The sequence below is a fragment of the Aethalodelphis obliquidens genome, unplaced genomic scaffold (genome assembly GCF_003676395.1).
Source record: "Aethalodelphis obliquidens isolate GAN/ISIS:26980383/991018 unplaced genomic scaffold, ASM367639v1 scaffold37, whole genome shotgun sequence".
Classification (NCBI taxonomy): Eukaryota; Metazoa; Chordata; class Mammalia; order Artiodactyla; family Delphinidae; genus Aethalodelphis; species Aethalodelphis obliquidens.
This window is the reverse complement of record NW_020837981.1, coordinates 5,599,001-5,616,096: the sequence shown is the minus strand read 5'-3', so window position 1 is coordinate 5,616,096 and position 17,096 is coordinate 5,599,001. Positions and strand designations below refer to the sequence as shown.

General features: G+C 52.2%; 1 protein-coding gene across 5 annotated transcripts in view; it reads left to right on the top strand.

The window, feature by feature from the left end:
- Positions 1-1,523: 1,523 nt before the first annotated feature.
- SH2D4B (SH2 domain containing 4B) overlaps positions 1,524-17,096 on the top strand; it is an 87,592-nt gene continuing 72,019 nt past the window's right edge. The window contains exons 1-2 of one of the 5 annotated variants that reach the window (XM_027129712.1): positions 4,719-5,007; positions 6,547-6,933. In XM_027129712.1, the coding sequence (XP_026985513.1) occupies positions 6,750-6,933 (184 nt within the window). In that variant the 5' untranslated portion in view covers positions 4,719-5,007; positions 6,547-6,749. Of the gene's footprint in view, positions 6,934-17,096 lie in introns of all 5 variants that reach the window. The other 4 variants (XM_027129710.1, XR_003437844.1, XM_027129708.1 and 1 more) reach the window with 4 other exon arrangements.

The window sequence follows — 17,096 nt, the reverse complement described above, 5'->3', positions numbered from 1 at the left end:
ACTGCGGTGGTCAGGACACACCGGTTGCAATGACCTTAACTCAGACAAGGTTAAGCAGAAGGGGACTCCTATGACAGGGAGGGAGGGTGGGACAGTCACAGAGAGGAGCGGGGCATCGGGGGCTGGAACAGACTTCACACTGCCCAGTGTTTTCTTCTCTCCATCGGTGTCTCCGCCTCTCTTCAGCTTGGCCCATCTCCCCTACTGCACACAGACCCTCACCCCTGTGGGGAGACGCAAGAGCCAGCAGCCCCAAGTTAGAACCGTAGCAGAAAACCAGCCGATTTCTGCCAGTGTTTGTGTCTGGCCCAGGGATTGTGCGGGACTCAGGACTTTTTCCTTTAAACCAGAAGGAGTCTGGGGGCACAGAATTAGCTACCGGCACCCACAACCCCTGCCTAATATATTGACTCACCAAGTTAGTGAGGAACCAGGTCCCATATGAAGGAGCAGGAAACAACTCCCACTGTTACCTACCGTGAGCCTGGCCAGATGATTCTGACAAAAGCCCTGTGCAGCACCCTGATTACTTGAGAAGCTCTACCCAGGAGGTCAGACCTGGCTGGCTGCAACCCTGGGCTCTGAAGCTGAGCTCATAAACTCGTGTGTTTGTGCTCTTGTCTTTTTGTTTACGAATGTCAGCATTGGTGTCCTCACCCTGCACAGGTACTCCGATCCCAGCAATTCCATGGTGAGGAAAGCCCCAAGCCCTCTCCCACGATCTCTGCTAATTCCTGGCACTTGTGCCCCTGTGCCTCCCACTCCTGTGTCCCTTAATGGTCCCCTTTATGTCCCTCATCTGTCCTGGCAGAATTGAATAAAGTTCACTTTTTTTCTTTTCTAAATAAGAAACCTCACAGCAAGCGTTTTGTGAGTTAAATCGTTTTGATAAAGACCTGGGGCAGGGTGGTCCAGTCTCGGGTGTGTGGCTGTGCCCCTCGCTTCTTCCACGGCCATCTCTGGGCTCAGGAACCCTGATTTTCAGTCCTGTGTTACATGGAGTAACGCAGTTCACCCCAGCTTGGCCTCCCAAATGTGCATACCCAAACCTAGCATGGTCTGCAGAAGTTCACAGGCCTTTTCTTTTCATAGGACCTGCTTACTCTCCTTAGAAGGCAGTGAGGGTTAAAATACTCTTTTTCCTGATACGTAAAACTGGGACTATCCTACACACGCTTTCCCCCAAGTATTACATCATGAGTACACTTTTATGCCAACGGATATTCTCAACATTAATTCCAATGGCTGCATAGTAGAATCACAAGTGATAGGCAAGGATCTATTAACCCAACTCTGTTTATTGAACAAATATCCATTCTCCCCCACCCCATTATTATTATGATGATTATTTTTGCGGTATGCGGGCCTCTCACTGTCGTGGCCTCTCCCGCTGCGGAGCACAGGCTCCGGACGCGCAGGCCCAGCAGCCACGGCTCACGGGCCCAGCCGCTCCGCGGCATGTGGGATTCTCCCGGACCGGGGCACGAACCCGCGTCCCCTGCATCGGCTGGCGGACTCTGAACCACTGCGCCACCAGGGAAGCCCCCACCCCATTATTAACTTTCTTTTGATCACATACGAAATAATTACATATGTATTTGGATCACTGTCTGGACTTTCTCACTTCAATCTACCTGTTTTTGTCAGAACCGAAATGTTTGTTTTAGAAGTCTGAATACTGGCAGTATGGAGTTCAATATTCCACAATATTTTCTAGGCTGTTCTCGCTCGTTCATTCTTTCAGTTAACTTGTGGATCATTTTATTAAGTCTCTCCTCCACGTCCCAATTAAATTTCAGGTTTGGCTCGAAATTGTATTAAACGGATGACTTCTTTGAGGTTGTATTAGTTATGCATTGCTGCATGACAGCACATATACATCGCACACTCTTTCTGAGGGTCAAGAATCTAGGAACAGCTTGGCTGGGGGATTCTGGCTCAGGGTCTCTCATGAGGTTGCACTGAAACTGCCGGCTGGGGCCGCAGTCTCCCCTGACCAGGTCCTGTGCCAACCGCACTCACGTAACTGTTGGCAGGAGGCTTCAGTTCCTTGACATAGGGGTCTCATGACATGGTCTCCCCAGAGTGAATGACGAGAGAAAGAGAGAGAGAGGGGGGAAGAGAGAGAGGGAGAGAGAGAAACCGAGGGGGAAGCAGAAAAGTCTTTGATAACCTAATCTCAGAAGTGACAGATCATCACTTCTGGCGTATCTTATTGATCACACAGACCAACCCGGATATGCGTGAGAGGGGCCACGCCAGGTCACAGCTGCCAGGTGGCGGGGATCATCGGGAACCATCTTGGAGGCTAAGTAACACAGAGGCGAACTGAACATGTTATGGTAATAGGTCTTCCTGACTGTGAATGTGGTGTGTCTCTATATCAGCTTAAATCTTAGGTATGCTCTCAATGAGGATTTTTACTTTTCTTCATATAGGTCCCCCACAATATTTATCACCAGAGTTTTATATCTGGTTCCTATTGTGAACGGGATCTCTTTCACATTGTATTTTCTAAGTAGTTGTTGCACTCAAACAGGGACACTATTGCTTTTTATGGCCATGATTCTTCCGTGGAGCTTAACGGGTGACAAAGCAGAAATTCCTCTAGACTTTCACTGAGCCCTTGGATCGCAAAACGGAGACCAGGTAAGATCCTAAATGTGCTCTTGGGACCAGCTTCCTCAAGTGACTGTGTGCCAGGGAGGCGGGGGGAACGTAAGGACGGCCTTCCTGCAGCCTATCTTTTCGCGGTGCCTGTGCTCCAGGCTGCCTGAGGCCGAGGTGACAGGGTCCTCTGGCCAATACGTGACCTAACTTCGAGGGAGCCCTGTGGTCAGGGCATGGGGGGACAGCCGGGGAGGCGACCTGTGGCAGGGCCAGTCCACCTAATGCTCCACAGACTTAGCCCATCTGCCCACGACTTCCAGGTACGAGTCTCCAGCAACCTCTCTCCAGAGCCCTATTCCGGATGCCTCCCCAGCATTTGCACAGGCTCTGGTCAACTCCGGTATGAACGTTCCTTCATCCGTTCTTGTTTCCAGTAGCTACAGTATTTATCCAGCACCTGCTGCATGCCAGACAGTACTCTTGAGGACATCAGCAAAGCACCTGCCCTTGCGGTGCTTGTTACAAGTCGGGAGAGAGAGACAAAACCAAACAAACTGTGAATGGTATTTTACAAAGTGAGTGATACGGGAAGAAATAGAGCCGAATAATGGGGGATCAGGACAATGGAGGAGTTAAAAGTTTGAGCAAAGACTTGAAGGGGGTGAATGAGCTAGCCGGGTTCTGGGCAGACGGACAGCCAACACAAGGAAGCGGGAGTGGTGGCGCCAGGGGCTATCTGAGGGGGTGGAAGGCAGATCCTGTGAGCCTTGGGCTTCTCTGAGTAAAATGGGAGCCACTGTAGGGTTTTGAGCAGAGGAGTAACATGATCTAAGTTTTAAAATGATTTTTGATGGAAGCAGAGACACCTGATAGGAGGCTCTGGGAGGAGGAAATGTCCCCCAGTTCTGCCCTCTTGGTACCCACTGGCAATGCCACTACAGTCCTCATCACCTCCCTCCTAGACTCTGGCCAGACTCTGCTGACTCTTCTCCCCACCTCCTGCTCCCCTGTCTCAGAGAAATGTCTCCAAGTCCTTCTCCAGTTTAGGAACTCTGGCAACATGAACGGTTTATCCCTGCCAACGCTGTAGCCTCCCAGGCTACGGAGGTCTGGCTTTGTCTGCATGTCCCTCTCTGGGGGTGGGTGCCAGTGTGGACGAGGCTGTGCACATCCTGCCCCACGAGTACTGAACTCCAGAGGCCAATTTTCTTGGGTCACGTTTTAGAACTTCTGAAATACATTTATTTCAGCCACGTGAATTATGTATCTTAGTCACTGCATAAAGCAATACAGAATTGTCTAAAGTGGGCTTCCTCCCCCTTCCAAGAAGAAAGAAACCATGTGTGTGTTCTTCCATATTTTTTCCTTTGCCCATACAAAAATAATCAAACAGAATTTAAAAAATGGATTACACCGTGCACAATATTCTGCGTGTCGCCTTTTCATTTTCCTGCCCTGGACATTTTCCCCGGCCAAAGCAGACAGATGGACTTCATTCTCTGTGACATATGTTAGTGTTCCTCCCCAGGGGCCCTCCCCGCCCCACCCCACTGAGGGACATTCAGGTGGTTTCCAGTCACTTTCATAACAACATTGCGTGCGTGTACCCCGCCCCCAGAGGGAACTGCTTTAGCATACAAAGTTAAACACATCACATCGGCCAATAAAAAATGAAAACAAAATAAAACCAGTTGGAAGGCGGCAGAAAAGCGTGTGTGAATACCCCGGGGCCCCTCATCTCGTTCGTTTGCAGTCGCCGGAAGCTGCCTGGGCAGGAACCGCCGCGGGCTCCTTTGGTCTGCGCGCCTCCCGGGCCGGGGTCCGGGCCCTGGACGGCCATCGTGTACCCGCCGCACCGCCGGTCCTCCCGCACCCAGATCCCGGCGCATCCCGGCGGGCGTAGCCGACCTTGTGCTGCTCCCGGCGCCCGGCTCTCCCACGTGCTGCCGCTCCCGCTCGGATCGGCCGCCAGGGGGTGCCACAGGCCGGGCTGAGCGGCCTCCTCCGCCGCGGGAGGGCGACGGGCGGGAGGACGCCAGCCCAGAGGTGGCGCCGATCAGGGCCAGGCAGCTCCCACCGGCGCCGGCCCTAGAGCGTCTTTCCGGAAACCGGATCCAGCCCGCGCCCCGGCTGCGCTGCGCACTCGGCCTCCTGCCCCACTGACCTGGGATTACCAGGGAGCGCTCCGCCGGCTGCGGCACAAAACGGGCAGCTAGCGGGGCCCTTCCCAGCCGGCCGCCACCCACCCTCTCTCAACGGTGTCACCACCGCAAGGATGACACCTTCACCGCTCAGCCAGAGGACTGGACCTCACACCCACAGCAGTCGTCCCATCCCTACGGCCCCGTACTGTGCTGTCTCTCCCCTCTTCTTGTAGGCATCTGGTGGACCCAGAAAGTAAGAAGCTGCCCGCGGGAAGCTAGACTCCCTTCGTGCCGTTCGTGCCCTTCCTCCCCTTGTTTCCTCTCTGGACGCCGGGCTCCCACCCAGCCACAGTTAGGACAAGGGAGATTAGAGCTGTGCCGGAGGCTCGGATGGCCTCAGTCTAAGAAACTGAGCGAGCCGGGACGCCGAGCCCTGAAAGGTCTTCGGTGGGGAGGAGAGAGAAGAGGGCGGGTGGGGTCCAGGGCCACAGCGCTGCATGGCAAGAGCCTCTGTGTGGAGTCTCCAAGGTCTGGGTCACCCGGGGACAAGCCAGCCAGACCTGGGGGAGGGGCAGCCTGGCCCTCCGCACTTTTTGTGACCCCGTGGGATTAAAGCTCATCTGAACCCGCTTAATCCTTACTGTTGTGGGTCTACCTTGCAGGAGAAGACCGCCCACTCACACCCGGGTTCCATCAGTTTTGGGTGCCTGATCCACCTTTAGTCCTCATGGGGAGGGAAGGGGACATGAAGGTCACCAGCCCAACTAGGCCACAGTGCTACAAACCATCAAAAGATTCACAGTACCCAGTGGTTGTCATATTTGAAAGTTGGATGGAGTCCCAGGGTGGGTAGCCATAGGCAAGTTGCTTACCTTCTCTGAACCCCAGTTTGAATACAGGGTCAGCTGGGAGTAGCTCTGAGCAGCTGGTAGGGTGAACTTTGGGTCTCAGCACGAGCAGCGCCTGCCCATCCTCACGGCCAAAGACAGGTGGGCTCCCTCCAAGCAGAAAGCAACATCCTGCTCTGTCCAGGGTGCTTCGCATTCAGGGCATGGAGACGACAGAGAAGACACACTTGCATTCTTTGTTTGTGATTATCTCCAGGTACTTGCAAACAACAAAAAGATAAGCAACAACGAAAATTGACCCCAAATTGAGGGTTAATCTGTCAGCACACACATAGCCTTAGAACCTCATTATAGGGAGAAGGCAGAGGATGTCTGCCTCCTTCATGTCCTTGAATTCCATGATCAAGCCCCTCGGGCGGCCCTACTGGTTCTATTTTGCTTTCTTCCTTGGCTGCAACGCAGAAAGAAGGAAAGCTCTTTTCTCCTCCAAGGCCGAGTGTTAGAAGCATTACCTCAGTAGCCCAACGTCCTGGAAAAGAGGAAGCTTGGCAATGATGGAGCAGGTAGAGCGAGAGGCCAGGCAGCCTAGAAGCTCCTGGCTGGCTCCTCTGGCCTGTTTGACGTTGGCTCAAAAGACATGGAATTAATAGGCAAAGCTGCCTCCTCCTCCTCCTCTTACCTGTGGAGGAGAGATCGGTTCCCGGTTGGCTGGGGCAGTGTCATTGATATAGCTGGTGTCATCGTTACCTTCCATGAACAGATCACTCGACACCTGCCAGGGCCAGGAAGGGCCGGGCCTGGGTTTTGCCCGCAGAGCTGGAGGCTTTCACTCTCCCATTGTCCCAGAGCCCAGGGGAGGTCAAGACACAGGCTCTGCTGGGATGTGGCTCTTGGTGACCCAGTAGAAGGACTGGACAGCTCCTGGTGCTGGATCCCCCTTGCAGGTCCTGGCTGCCTCTTGGCTTCCTGCTGCCTGATCCCTGTGGCTGTCCTGGGCAGAGGAGATGAATTCGTGGCTGGCCGGGAGCTGAGGCCGAGCAATGGTGCTGCACAGAGAAGTGGCTCTGGGAGTGACCCTGGCGTGAGGAGCCAGGGGCGAGGAGCGGCCTGGGGTGTCCCTCCCGGCGTGTGCATCCCAGGTGACACCATGCTGCAGCAGATCCTGCACGACATGTACATCGACCCCGAGCTCCTGGCCGAGCTCAGTGATGTGCAGAAGCACATCCTCTTCTACAAGATGCGAGAGGAGCAGCTGAGACGCTGGAGGGAGCGTGAGGCTTGGGAGGCCCTGGCCCAGTTCGAGGGACTCAGGCCCCCCAAGGTCAAGCGAGGTATGTGGGTGGGAGTCACCAAGGGGCTGACCCCTGGCCTCCCGGGAGGTAGAAGAGTTATCGATGTCAGGCTATGTTCTTTAAAATGGGCACTGGTGTGATGAGGGCTGGGGGCTTGAAACCCTTGTTCTGTGAGCATCCCTTCCCATTAGCCTGGGTGTCTATCTTTTGACTAGGTCTGTAGGGCTCCAAGGCCGCACAGGGAACTGCCTGGGGACCCTGATGGCATTGGGGCACGGGGACTTGCTTTGTCTTGTTGTGGAGGGCCCAGGTTCTGGGAAGACACCACTGGGATCTCAGACTGTGCTCAGACCCTGTTGGTGACTGCCTGGTGGGTAGAAGCCATGTTCTTTTTTTTTTTTTTCTTTTTTTTTTGCGGTACGCGGGCCTCTCACTGTTGTGGCCTCTCCCGTTGTGGAGCACAGGCTCCGGACGCGCAGGCTCAGCGGCCATGGCTCATGGGCCCAGCTGCTCCCGTGTCCCCTGCATCGGCAGGCGGACTCTCAACCACTGTGCCACCAGGGAAACCCAAGGCCATGTTCTTGAACCTCACCGGTGGTTCCGGACAGAGGGCCAGGGTGCAGCAAAGACACATCACCCGTCCCTCACTTGCGTGTGCGGCATAGTGGTTCCAGCACAGTGCCCGTGCCCCTCCTCCCTGTCCTTGTGTGCGAGGATGCTTTGGGTTGTGCTGGAGCCCCAGCGGGCCTCTGGAGAGAGGGTGTCAGGGAATGTCCCGCGCTAAGAGTGACCAACCCCAATGGCGATAGCAACTGCAGACAAGAAGCAAGGGTTCAACCCACGTTTCCGGTGGTTATTCTGCAGTGATGTGCCAGTCAAGGCTGTCGCCGGGGCGCCTGTGAGTGACGGCGCACCTGACGCAGGCAGGCTGCTGAGTTGCTGCGGGACTCAAGGTCCTGCCGGGAAGGGCACTTTACGTGGATGCTGCACTTCACGGTTTGCAAAGCCCATTCATCTCTCTCGTTCACTCCCCACAGCAACCCTCCTCTTGGTCTCCATACTGTTGACCAGAGTGAAGTGCAGACTTGATCTGTTTGTAAGTTTTCAGTCCAGGAAAAAGTCCTGTTTCTGGACTGGACATACAGGCCCCTTGGTGACCTGGCTCCCTCTCTCTACTCCAGGCTCACTGCTAGACAGCGCCTGCCATGTGCCGTAGGCCACTCTGGCACCCATCTGGACACCTTGCTCTAGCCTCTGTCTTTACACATGTGAGTCTTCCCATTGGGAATGTTCTCCCGCCTTCGTCCTCCTGACAAACTCCTTCAGTTCTAGCCCCTGCCTCCTGGAGTCTCTTGGGGATGCTCCTGGCATAGGGAAGTACTTGCTCCTCGGCACATAGGACCCGTCTTTGCCCTAGCACTTGCCACACTGTCAGTGTCATGCATCGTCTGCTCACCTGGCTCTCCCAGGGGACGCAAAGCCACAGGAGTGAGCACATTCTCCATTCTGTCTTCCATCCTTGGGTCCAGCACAGAGCTGGCACAGAGTGCGGAATCCCCTTTTGAACAGGACACAGTAGGACCCCAAGGAGGGAGAGCTCTGACGTGACTGCGTGTGGCTGGTGCCAAGGGTGGGGCTGCACTGGCAGCTGCATCACTGAAAATGACAGGCTGCCTTTCCTGCCCCACCCGGCCTGAGCCCTGGGGCCTCATGCTGTCTGTCAGGTGGCTCTTCTGCGAGGAGGACAGACGCCTAAAGCTTTAACTGCAAAAATGTTTTTACAGCGATTTGTCACACGTTGACATCTACATTTTCGTGTATAAATTATACATTAAACTCATTCGGGTTTCTGGTGCAGAAGACTCTTTTCCAGATAATTAATTTTCTGATTTATAAAGCATGGATAAGAGGAGGAGTGTGTGTATTCCAGATCAGGATCCCGCTCAGATCTCAGCTCTTTGCTTCCGTCCTGGTGTGGAGCTGGGCAGATGGGGAAGCCCTGAGGGGCAGGCGCGGCCCCAGAGGCTGAAGAGCTTCTTACTGTGGGCCTGGGGTGCACAGTGCCTGCTTCCTGTCCTAGGATCACAATGAAGGGTTGCAACAACCCTCCACCTGGTCTGTGACCTTTAATATTTACCCTGTGCCTGTCCTCACTGAAGGCCCCCATAGCCCTGTGACCCCATCTCAGATGAGGAAGCCACTGCTCACAGAGGTGACACAATCCATACAAAGTCACCTAGCTGCTAAGAATGGAGATGGGATGTCCCCCCCGTGACTTTGACCTTGGTCCAGTGGCTGATGTTTTTCTACTCATTCACTTCTGAACTTGGGACTTCCATTCGATGGACGATCTGTTCATGTGTTCATTTGTTCATTCATTCATTTATTCATTCAGTCCCTTAGCCAACATTACTAAGCGCTGACATTGGTGAACTGGACAGAGCTTTGGCCCTTGAGTCCGTGGGTAGACAGATCAGATCCCAGGGAACATGCCAACGGGAGTGCCAGGAGGGTGGCCTGGGGCAATGCAGCCGCACAGCAGCTCAGGACAGGGTGTGTGGGGACAGACTCCATGGGCTGGATCTTTTCTCTTCCTTCCTTTCACAGGCACTTCCTCCCCAGCTTTTGCCTCCCTCCCTCCAGTCTGTCCTGAAGGAAGCATCTGCTGTGTCCTGTTGTGTGTGCCAGCCCCTTGGGATCCCTGAGCACAGCTTACTCGGTTCCGGTCAGGCTGGAATGACCTTGCACCTCCTCCTGTCCATCCATCTCCCCAGTCCTGCTTGTCCCCTGAGACCTCCCTCCCACCCTCTCTCTTCTGAGGACACTTCCCAGCTCCTAGCGGGCCTGACCTGAGGGCTCAGCAGGGCAAGGTGCTCCCTGTCCCTGAAAACTTCTCTGCTTCTCCTGCAGAGGGTAGGTGTAAACACTGGTGAGAGGGCTTATTCCACTTTACAGAACTTCAGGGGTTGTATTGGTCCTGAGACACACATTTGGGGTCCACAGAAGTAAGCTGGGGTGAAAGATGACGGTCGTGGCTGGGCACACGTCACTCCCCTGACCATGCAGGTGTGTCTTTTTGTTTTCACCTTATATTTTGCTGAGAAGCTTCTGGTCTTCGGCCGCATCATGGAAGATACAGACCCTCAGCTTACATGTTTTCCCATCTGCCGTCATGGTTGCTGTTTGTCACATTTCTGACAACACTTGAGGTCCAGTGGGAATTTGTGTTGTTTGTTGAGACTCTGGGAAGGCGGTTATCACATTACATTCTCACTAGATTTAAGCCACGCCCATCCAGCATTACCATGACCTTCAACATCGTTTCCCCTTTTCGTGCCCTTTTGCCACCGCAGGAACCCACACCCCGTGTGAGGAGCTGCAGCCTTTACAACCCTTGGCCCCTTCTGGGCTGGCCCAGTTATCCCAGTTTTTGGGGGCTGGAGCTGGGTGTTGCCTGGGACACAGGACTCAGGACACATGTGTTCCTACTGCTGTTGTGACCCAGGAAGCTTCCCTGCCTGGTCTTGCTGGCTCTGCTGTGATTGGCAGTCTCTGTCAGTGTTAAATTGGTTCCTCGGTGACCATCTTCTTATCCATCTGGACGTCATCTGCCTGGGAACAAGACCTCTTTCCCTACCCTCCTTCCTGCTTTCTTCTCTAACGTGGCTGACACTGGCCACGCCACAAACCAAACCTGCAGCCTCACGGAGGTGCCTTATTCTCACCCTCACAGCCAGCCCCGTGCCTGCCCCAGTCCAGCCAGTGGAGGGCTCTAAGTCCAGCTGTCCAGCCCTCACTGCTTCCATTCCTCACAGCTGGGGTCAAGAGGCACCTCCCACCTGCTAGGCCCGCCTCTCTCTGCCCACCCAGCCTGTGGTGCTCCAAGCAGCCCTGACCTGGGGCGGGAGGGAGACACCCGATCCAGCATCCTGTCTCGGCTCTCAGCCACTCCCGCTGGGCGTCTGCCCTGGACTGGGTGCCCAGGTGGGCCTGGTCCATGCTCTAATGAAAGCTGTGTGACACAGTCCTTCTCACTGGGCATCTGCCTTCTCTCTGTTTCCTGGGAACCATCCAGTAACCATGGCAACCTTGCCCGCTGGGCCCAGGCCCTCCTAGCCTCCGTGTGTTTCCTTTCCGGGCGTGGGAAGCAGTACTTGCCTGCAGACATTCCCGGTGCACCCATGTTCTCAGTGGTCCCCTGCCTCAGGCTCACGTCCTATGACTTTTCTCCCCAGATCAGCCAAAGTGTCCTTTTAACACACCGATCAGCTCAGGCATCTCCCTGCCTCCGTGGCTTCCACTGCACTCAAAGAAACACGAATGCTTTTCGGGCACCTCTGCCTACTTTCCAACCCGATTTCCTCCCTTTTGGGTCCCTCTGTGTGGAATGCTCTTTTCCCAAATCCTCATGAGGCTGGGTCCTCCCCCTCATTCATTTCTCAGTTAAATGTTGAGCTCTTCACTAACTACCCGCTCTCAAGGACTCCACCCCAGTCTCTCTCTCTTACAACATCTGGCCTGATTCCCTTCAAAGCACTTACCACATCTGAAAGTATCGTGTTTTTTGTTGTTGTTTGTTTGCGGTAAGAAAACACAACATAAAATTTACCATTTGAACCATTTTAAAGCGTGCGATCCAGTGACATTTAGTACATTCAAAATGTGCAACCACCACCACTATCATTTCCATCACCCCAAAAGGAAAGCCCGTATCCTTTAAACGGTCCCTCTGCATCCTCTCCTCCCCCAGCGCCTGGCAACCACTGATGTGTTTTCTGTCTCTGTGAATTTGCCTTTGTGGTCGTCATCTTCCTCTTTTTTCATGTATCTGTTTGCCTGTTTATGGTCTGTCTCCTCCGTTAGTCTGCACGTGCCATGACACCATGGCTGCGGCTGCTTTGCCTCCATCCCAGCGTCTGGAACAAGGCTGAGGGATATGGTTGGGGGGCAGCCGTGGGCAGGGAGCTGCTAAGACCGTTGCATGCGTGGTTTGGCAGTGGGGCTTGATAGAAGAGACGGATATCAAAGGATTTCCCTTTTGAGTAGAAGACTGTGAGCTGCGCAGTGTGACCCCTTCCCTAGACCTTGAAAATCTTCAGTAAAAGTCTAAAAATCCCAGTATACTTGTGTTTTGGGATATATTGTAGAAGCTGAACTACAATCTATAATATGTAAGTAATGGCAATTCTGTCACCTTGTCATTCGTACTTACAACTCATTTCTTTTTCATTTCTTGTTTTAGGATTTTGACTTAGATTTTAGTTTGACCAATGCTACTTTTTTCCTTTGCATCCACTTAGTGTACATTTCCCTGTATCTTTTCTTCCCCCTCACTCCACCTTTTGATACCATTTTGTTTTAAGGGAGTCTATTGAAACATGTATATTAAATAGCATATGTTAGTTTAGAACTTATTTTAAAGATAGAGTTGAACCCATTTTCTTTACCTGTATCAGGAATGAAACATTATCTACTGAAGATGAGAAACTTAAGGATATTTTAATATCCGTCTCCATGATTTTGTTAGCATAATCAAGAATTTTAGATTTTTTTTGTTTACTTATCTTTCAAGACATTTTTTTATGCCAATGGTGGTTTCATAATCAAATCATAATAACAGTAATTACTTGGACACTAACTCCACTTTGTATTACTCGTACCCCACATTTTTCCCTCCGAGGGGAAAGTGAGAAACATTTCATTCCCCCTTTGCCCCCTTGTACGAATGCTTTGGCCAACCCAGCAGCACACCCCTTGCTGTTCGGATTCTCAGCACGTCACACAGAAGTTATTAAACATCAAGGGAAATCCACATTTGAAGCTGTGTCCTGCACCGTCCCTGTTCTTGCTGTCATATGGTGGTAGGCATGCTGATTTTCTTCAGCTCCCTTTGTGAATTTTTCTGTTAGTTCCAACAGTTTTCCAGTAGATCCACTTAGAGGGTGGTGACTGTGTAGGAACATTGGGGAATCAGGGGCATGGATGCCCTGGATTTCTGGACTGTAGCTCTTTGGAGCTGTTGCTCATGGCCTGGGCACAGTGGAACAGTGCTTCTAGGACAGTGCCATGTGGGGAGGGGGCTGGGGAATCTAGCCCCCCTGTTTTCTTACGGTTCCGGATTATCCACCAGTAGTGTCCCATCCCTTCTGTCAAGAAGATGTTTCCTGTCCATATGCAAATATTCAAAGAACAATTCTTTGGGGAGGGAGAGTGATCTTTTTCACAGAGTATATGTGATGGGGAGAGAAAAAGAGGTGTCTGGCGGTGCAGGAGGGTGTCCAGAGTCCTGTGCAAGGTAGACAAGAGGTAAAAAGTCCCCTGTGGCATGATAATTGGTAAATTGGGGCTGAGTGTGTGTCCGAGGGACCAGTGAAGGCAACAGATGAGCAATGGGGGTGCTGCCAGCTTCCCAGCGAGAGCCCTGGAGTCAGGCAAGAGGAACGTCATGAGAAGCGTATCTGTGGTGACACCAGGCCATCCAGCTGACCCCAGAGAGGTGTCCTAGTGTCCGTCACCTGTAGATAGGCACTGCAGCTCTCAGGGTGTATGTGGGGGGCAGGCAGATCCTGCCTGCTCTTCCAGACTTCCACACCCGAAGGGATGCTCCATTAGCTCATTTCCTGAGGGGCTCAAGGGTGGGAAATGACAGTGTCACAGATCACTTCTCCACCTTTTGGTTGGGTTGATGCTATTTTCAACATGTCTCTAGCTTGGTGGAATAGAAGCAAGTCCCCTGGATTGTCATGTTTGGTCTACTGGGTTGACCTTGGAACATCACCTGTGCAATGGGAATAATAACCCTTCCCCAGCAGTTGTTGGCAGGGTCCAAAAAGCTTCTTCAACAAGTGGGAAAGCTCCCGCCACCATGCAGGGCACGTAAGAGCCAAGCCACGTCCACCTCCTTCCTTTCCTCACTGCCTCCGTCTGCCTCTGGCGGCAGATGCCCTTGGAATCTGTGCAGCCTCTTCCTGAATGTTCCCATGGGACCCAGACTATGGGCCCAGCTCCACCACTGCTTGGCCAACCCCAGTTTTTCTGGAGTCTCAGGGATGAGGGTGGGGATGGGACTTTTCCCGTGTCTGTCAAATCATTACTCCTTGTGTGGTTACTTCTTAGGGTAAATTGCAAGAAATTCAGTTTCTCCAGTCAAAGGAGACTCTTGGTTCTTGGGTGCTGATAACCGTTCCTACAAGTGAAGCAAAGATGTGGCATTATGGTGGGTGGGAGGACTAGTCCGTGGGGAATTGCACAGTGTATGGCCTGGGACCACCCTGGTTGTGACTGTGCAGCTGGGTGTGGGACCCCTTAGGGCGTGGAGAGAGGGGCTAGGGGCCAGACCACTACCCCCGCCTGGACTCCGAGACCCAGTGTGGGCCTTGCACGCAGTTGGTGCTCTGCCCAGGTGTGTGGAATTGACCTTGAGGGGGAGAGCCCACTTTCTGTCTCCTCAGCCCTGTTCGGCCTCCATATGGTGGACAGAAGGGTGGGGCGGCAGTGCTGGTGAGTGAGGTCCTCCGTGTTACAGTCTCAGCATTGCTGAGGGCGTCACTCTGCTCCCCTGCAGCTCAGTTCCTTCTTCCGTGAAGAGGGAAGGGCTTTCTGGGTGGCTGTAAGACTGAAGGAGCCACTGTGCAAAGTTCCCACGCTGGCCCTGGCTGGGGGCCTCTGCAGCCCACCAGCTCACTTCCTTTCCTCCCTGCCTTCCCCCAGCCGGCGCTGTGGTTCTGGCCGAGGCAGCTCTGCCAGCATCCACGGCTCCCCATCTCCAGTGCCAGCATTTGCAGAAGCTGCAAAGCCCCAGACTCACCAGGCAGGCAGTGGGAAGAGCCAGGCAGAAGCTGCCATGAGAGCATGTGGGGCTCTTGGTGCCCAGCAGGTATGGGTGTCCCCAGGGGTGAGAGTGCAGTTTTCTTGGCTCTGGAGGGAGATCAGCCTTATGTGGAGCCCTTAACTGTCAGCTCTGAGCATCCTGTATCTAGAAGGAGAGAACTGAAGGTGTGGCCTTGTCCAGCTGAAGGCCTTTGGTAGGGGAGCCTGGAGAGGTTCCCAGAGAGAAGGCTCAGGTTCTGGAAGCTAAGGGGGAAGGGCCAGGGCTGCAGGAAGAATGAAGCCTCAGAGCAGTTGCATTCTTTGGAATGAAGGAGAACTCACCCAGATGGAACGCCTTGCCTCCTGTGTGTCTGACCTGTCCTGGGCCCTTTAAGTGCCTGTTTATCCCACCCCCTTAGGGACCTGAGGTTGGGTCCTTTGTATTTCATGAAATCTAAGATGCCATAGCTTGAAAGACACACTATTTTTATATATTACTAAGAAAGCTGTAAATTAAACCATGATACACCATTGTTTGTAAGATACATCCTGGTTTCAGAAATGTTAAGGTGTGTGTCTTCAAATTAATGAAATATGTTATTATCTCCATTTGAGTCAAGGTGGAGTTAGAATCGGGTCCAGGCCTGCTGGGGCTCCAGTTCCCCCCACTGCAGTGCACACATCTTCCTCCTCCTCACAGCTGCTCCCATGGTGAAATGACATATTCCAGGTGATTAAAGACCAGTGCAGAAAAAGCAAAAACAAAATCATAGAAGTAATCAAAGAAAATATGAGAGAATAGTGGGGAGAGCGAAGGTGTTCTTAAAATAAGATACAGCAATAAAAATAGAAGGAAAAATAAAGATAAATATGACTAGATTTTTTAAATCTTCTTGATAAAAGACACCGAACGGAGTTTAAAAAGAGAACAAAGCAGGAGGTAAATGAGAGAAAAATATCTGCAACATTTATAACAGGCAAAGGACTTGTATCCAGAGAATAAAGAAACTTCCTAAGTCAGTTAGCAGAAGACAAACAGTAGAAAAGTGGGGAATAGACATGAACAAGCCATTCACAGGAGTGCAACTTCGAGTCACAATGACCATGTGGAAAGGTGTTCATCCTCACTAGCGAACTATCAGTACATCACTGCAAATTAAAACAATAATACTAGCAAAAGTTAAAGAAGTTTGCTAGTAGTAATGTTGATGGGGATCCAGAGAAAGAGATACTCTCTCTCCTGCATGGCTGTGGAAGGACAGATATTCTGCAGGTTCCTGAGGAGCTTGGGCCCACGGGGATGGGGTTCTCCTGTCCCCGCAACTTTCTCCTGGCTGCTGCCAAAAGCCCATGGGCTGTGTATTATTATTATATTTTTTAATTTTTATTGGAGTATGGGTGGTTTACAATGTTGTGTTAGTTTCAGGTGTGCAGCAAAGTGAATCAGTTATCCTTATATCCACTCCTTTTTAGATTCTTTTCCCATATAGGTCATCACAGAGTAGAGTTCCCTGTGCTATACAGTAGGTCCTTATTAGTTATCTATTTTATATATAGTAGTGTATATATGTCAATCCCAATCTCCCAATTTATTCCTCTCCCCCTTTCCCCCCTGGTAACCATAAGTTTCTTTTCTACAGCCCATGGGCTCTTTAAACAGATGGAGTTTTGCTCAGCTCTGGCTGGAGGGAAACCCTTCTCCTGCCTGTTGCAAGGCCCCAGCTGGGGATACTGGGCTGAGCTGCCCAGGTGTAATTTCCTCCCCTTGCTTCAGGGGTGATCATGTCTGCCACCTCCCTCCTTCCCTAACTGTCCACCTCACTGCTTCCCTTTGCACCTGGAGGTCAGCAGGGGCAGTTTCTGAGAAAGGCCACCAGCTGGTTATCTCCTGACTCCCTGTAACCTGACGCCAGGTCTCAGCCCCACTCAGGGGAGCTGGGCTGAAGCAGCAGGTTGCAGGCGGCTGCCTGCCCCTCTGTTATCTCTCCCAGTGGCTAGTAGCATCGCTGCTTTCAAGGTTTTTCTCACGTAAAAACTAGCAAAGCTTCCTAGGATTCTTGCATTTGGAACCAGATTTTGCATTCAACTTTGGCGTTTAAATTCTTTGGGTACATTTCCACACCTGTTTCCCTCACGTCCTTTCAAAATGACAGGACCTCAGGGAGCATTTATTTTTATCCTATCATCTCACAGATGTGCTTATTGTCTGGCCACCACGGTCGGGTTCTCAATACATACCATAACTGATTTCAAACATTTGAAATTGAATGGCTGAGAATGTAGTCAACCTTGTTTCTGTGTGCACTTGATAAAGAAAGTATTCTGCTGTAGTGTGGAGTGTTCTATAGACGTCAGTTAGGTTAAGTTGGTCAATATGTTATTTAGACCCCTAT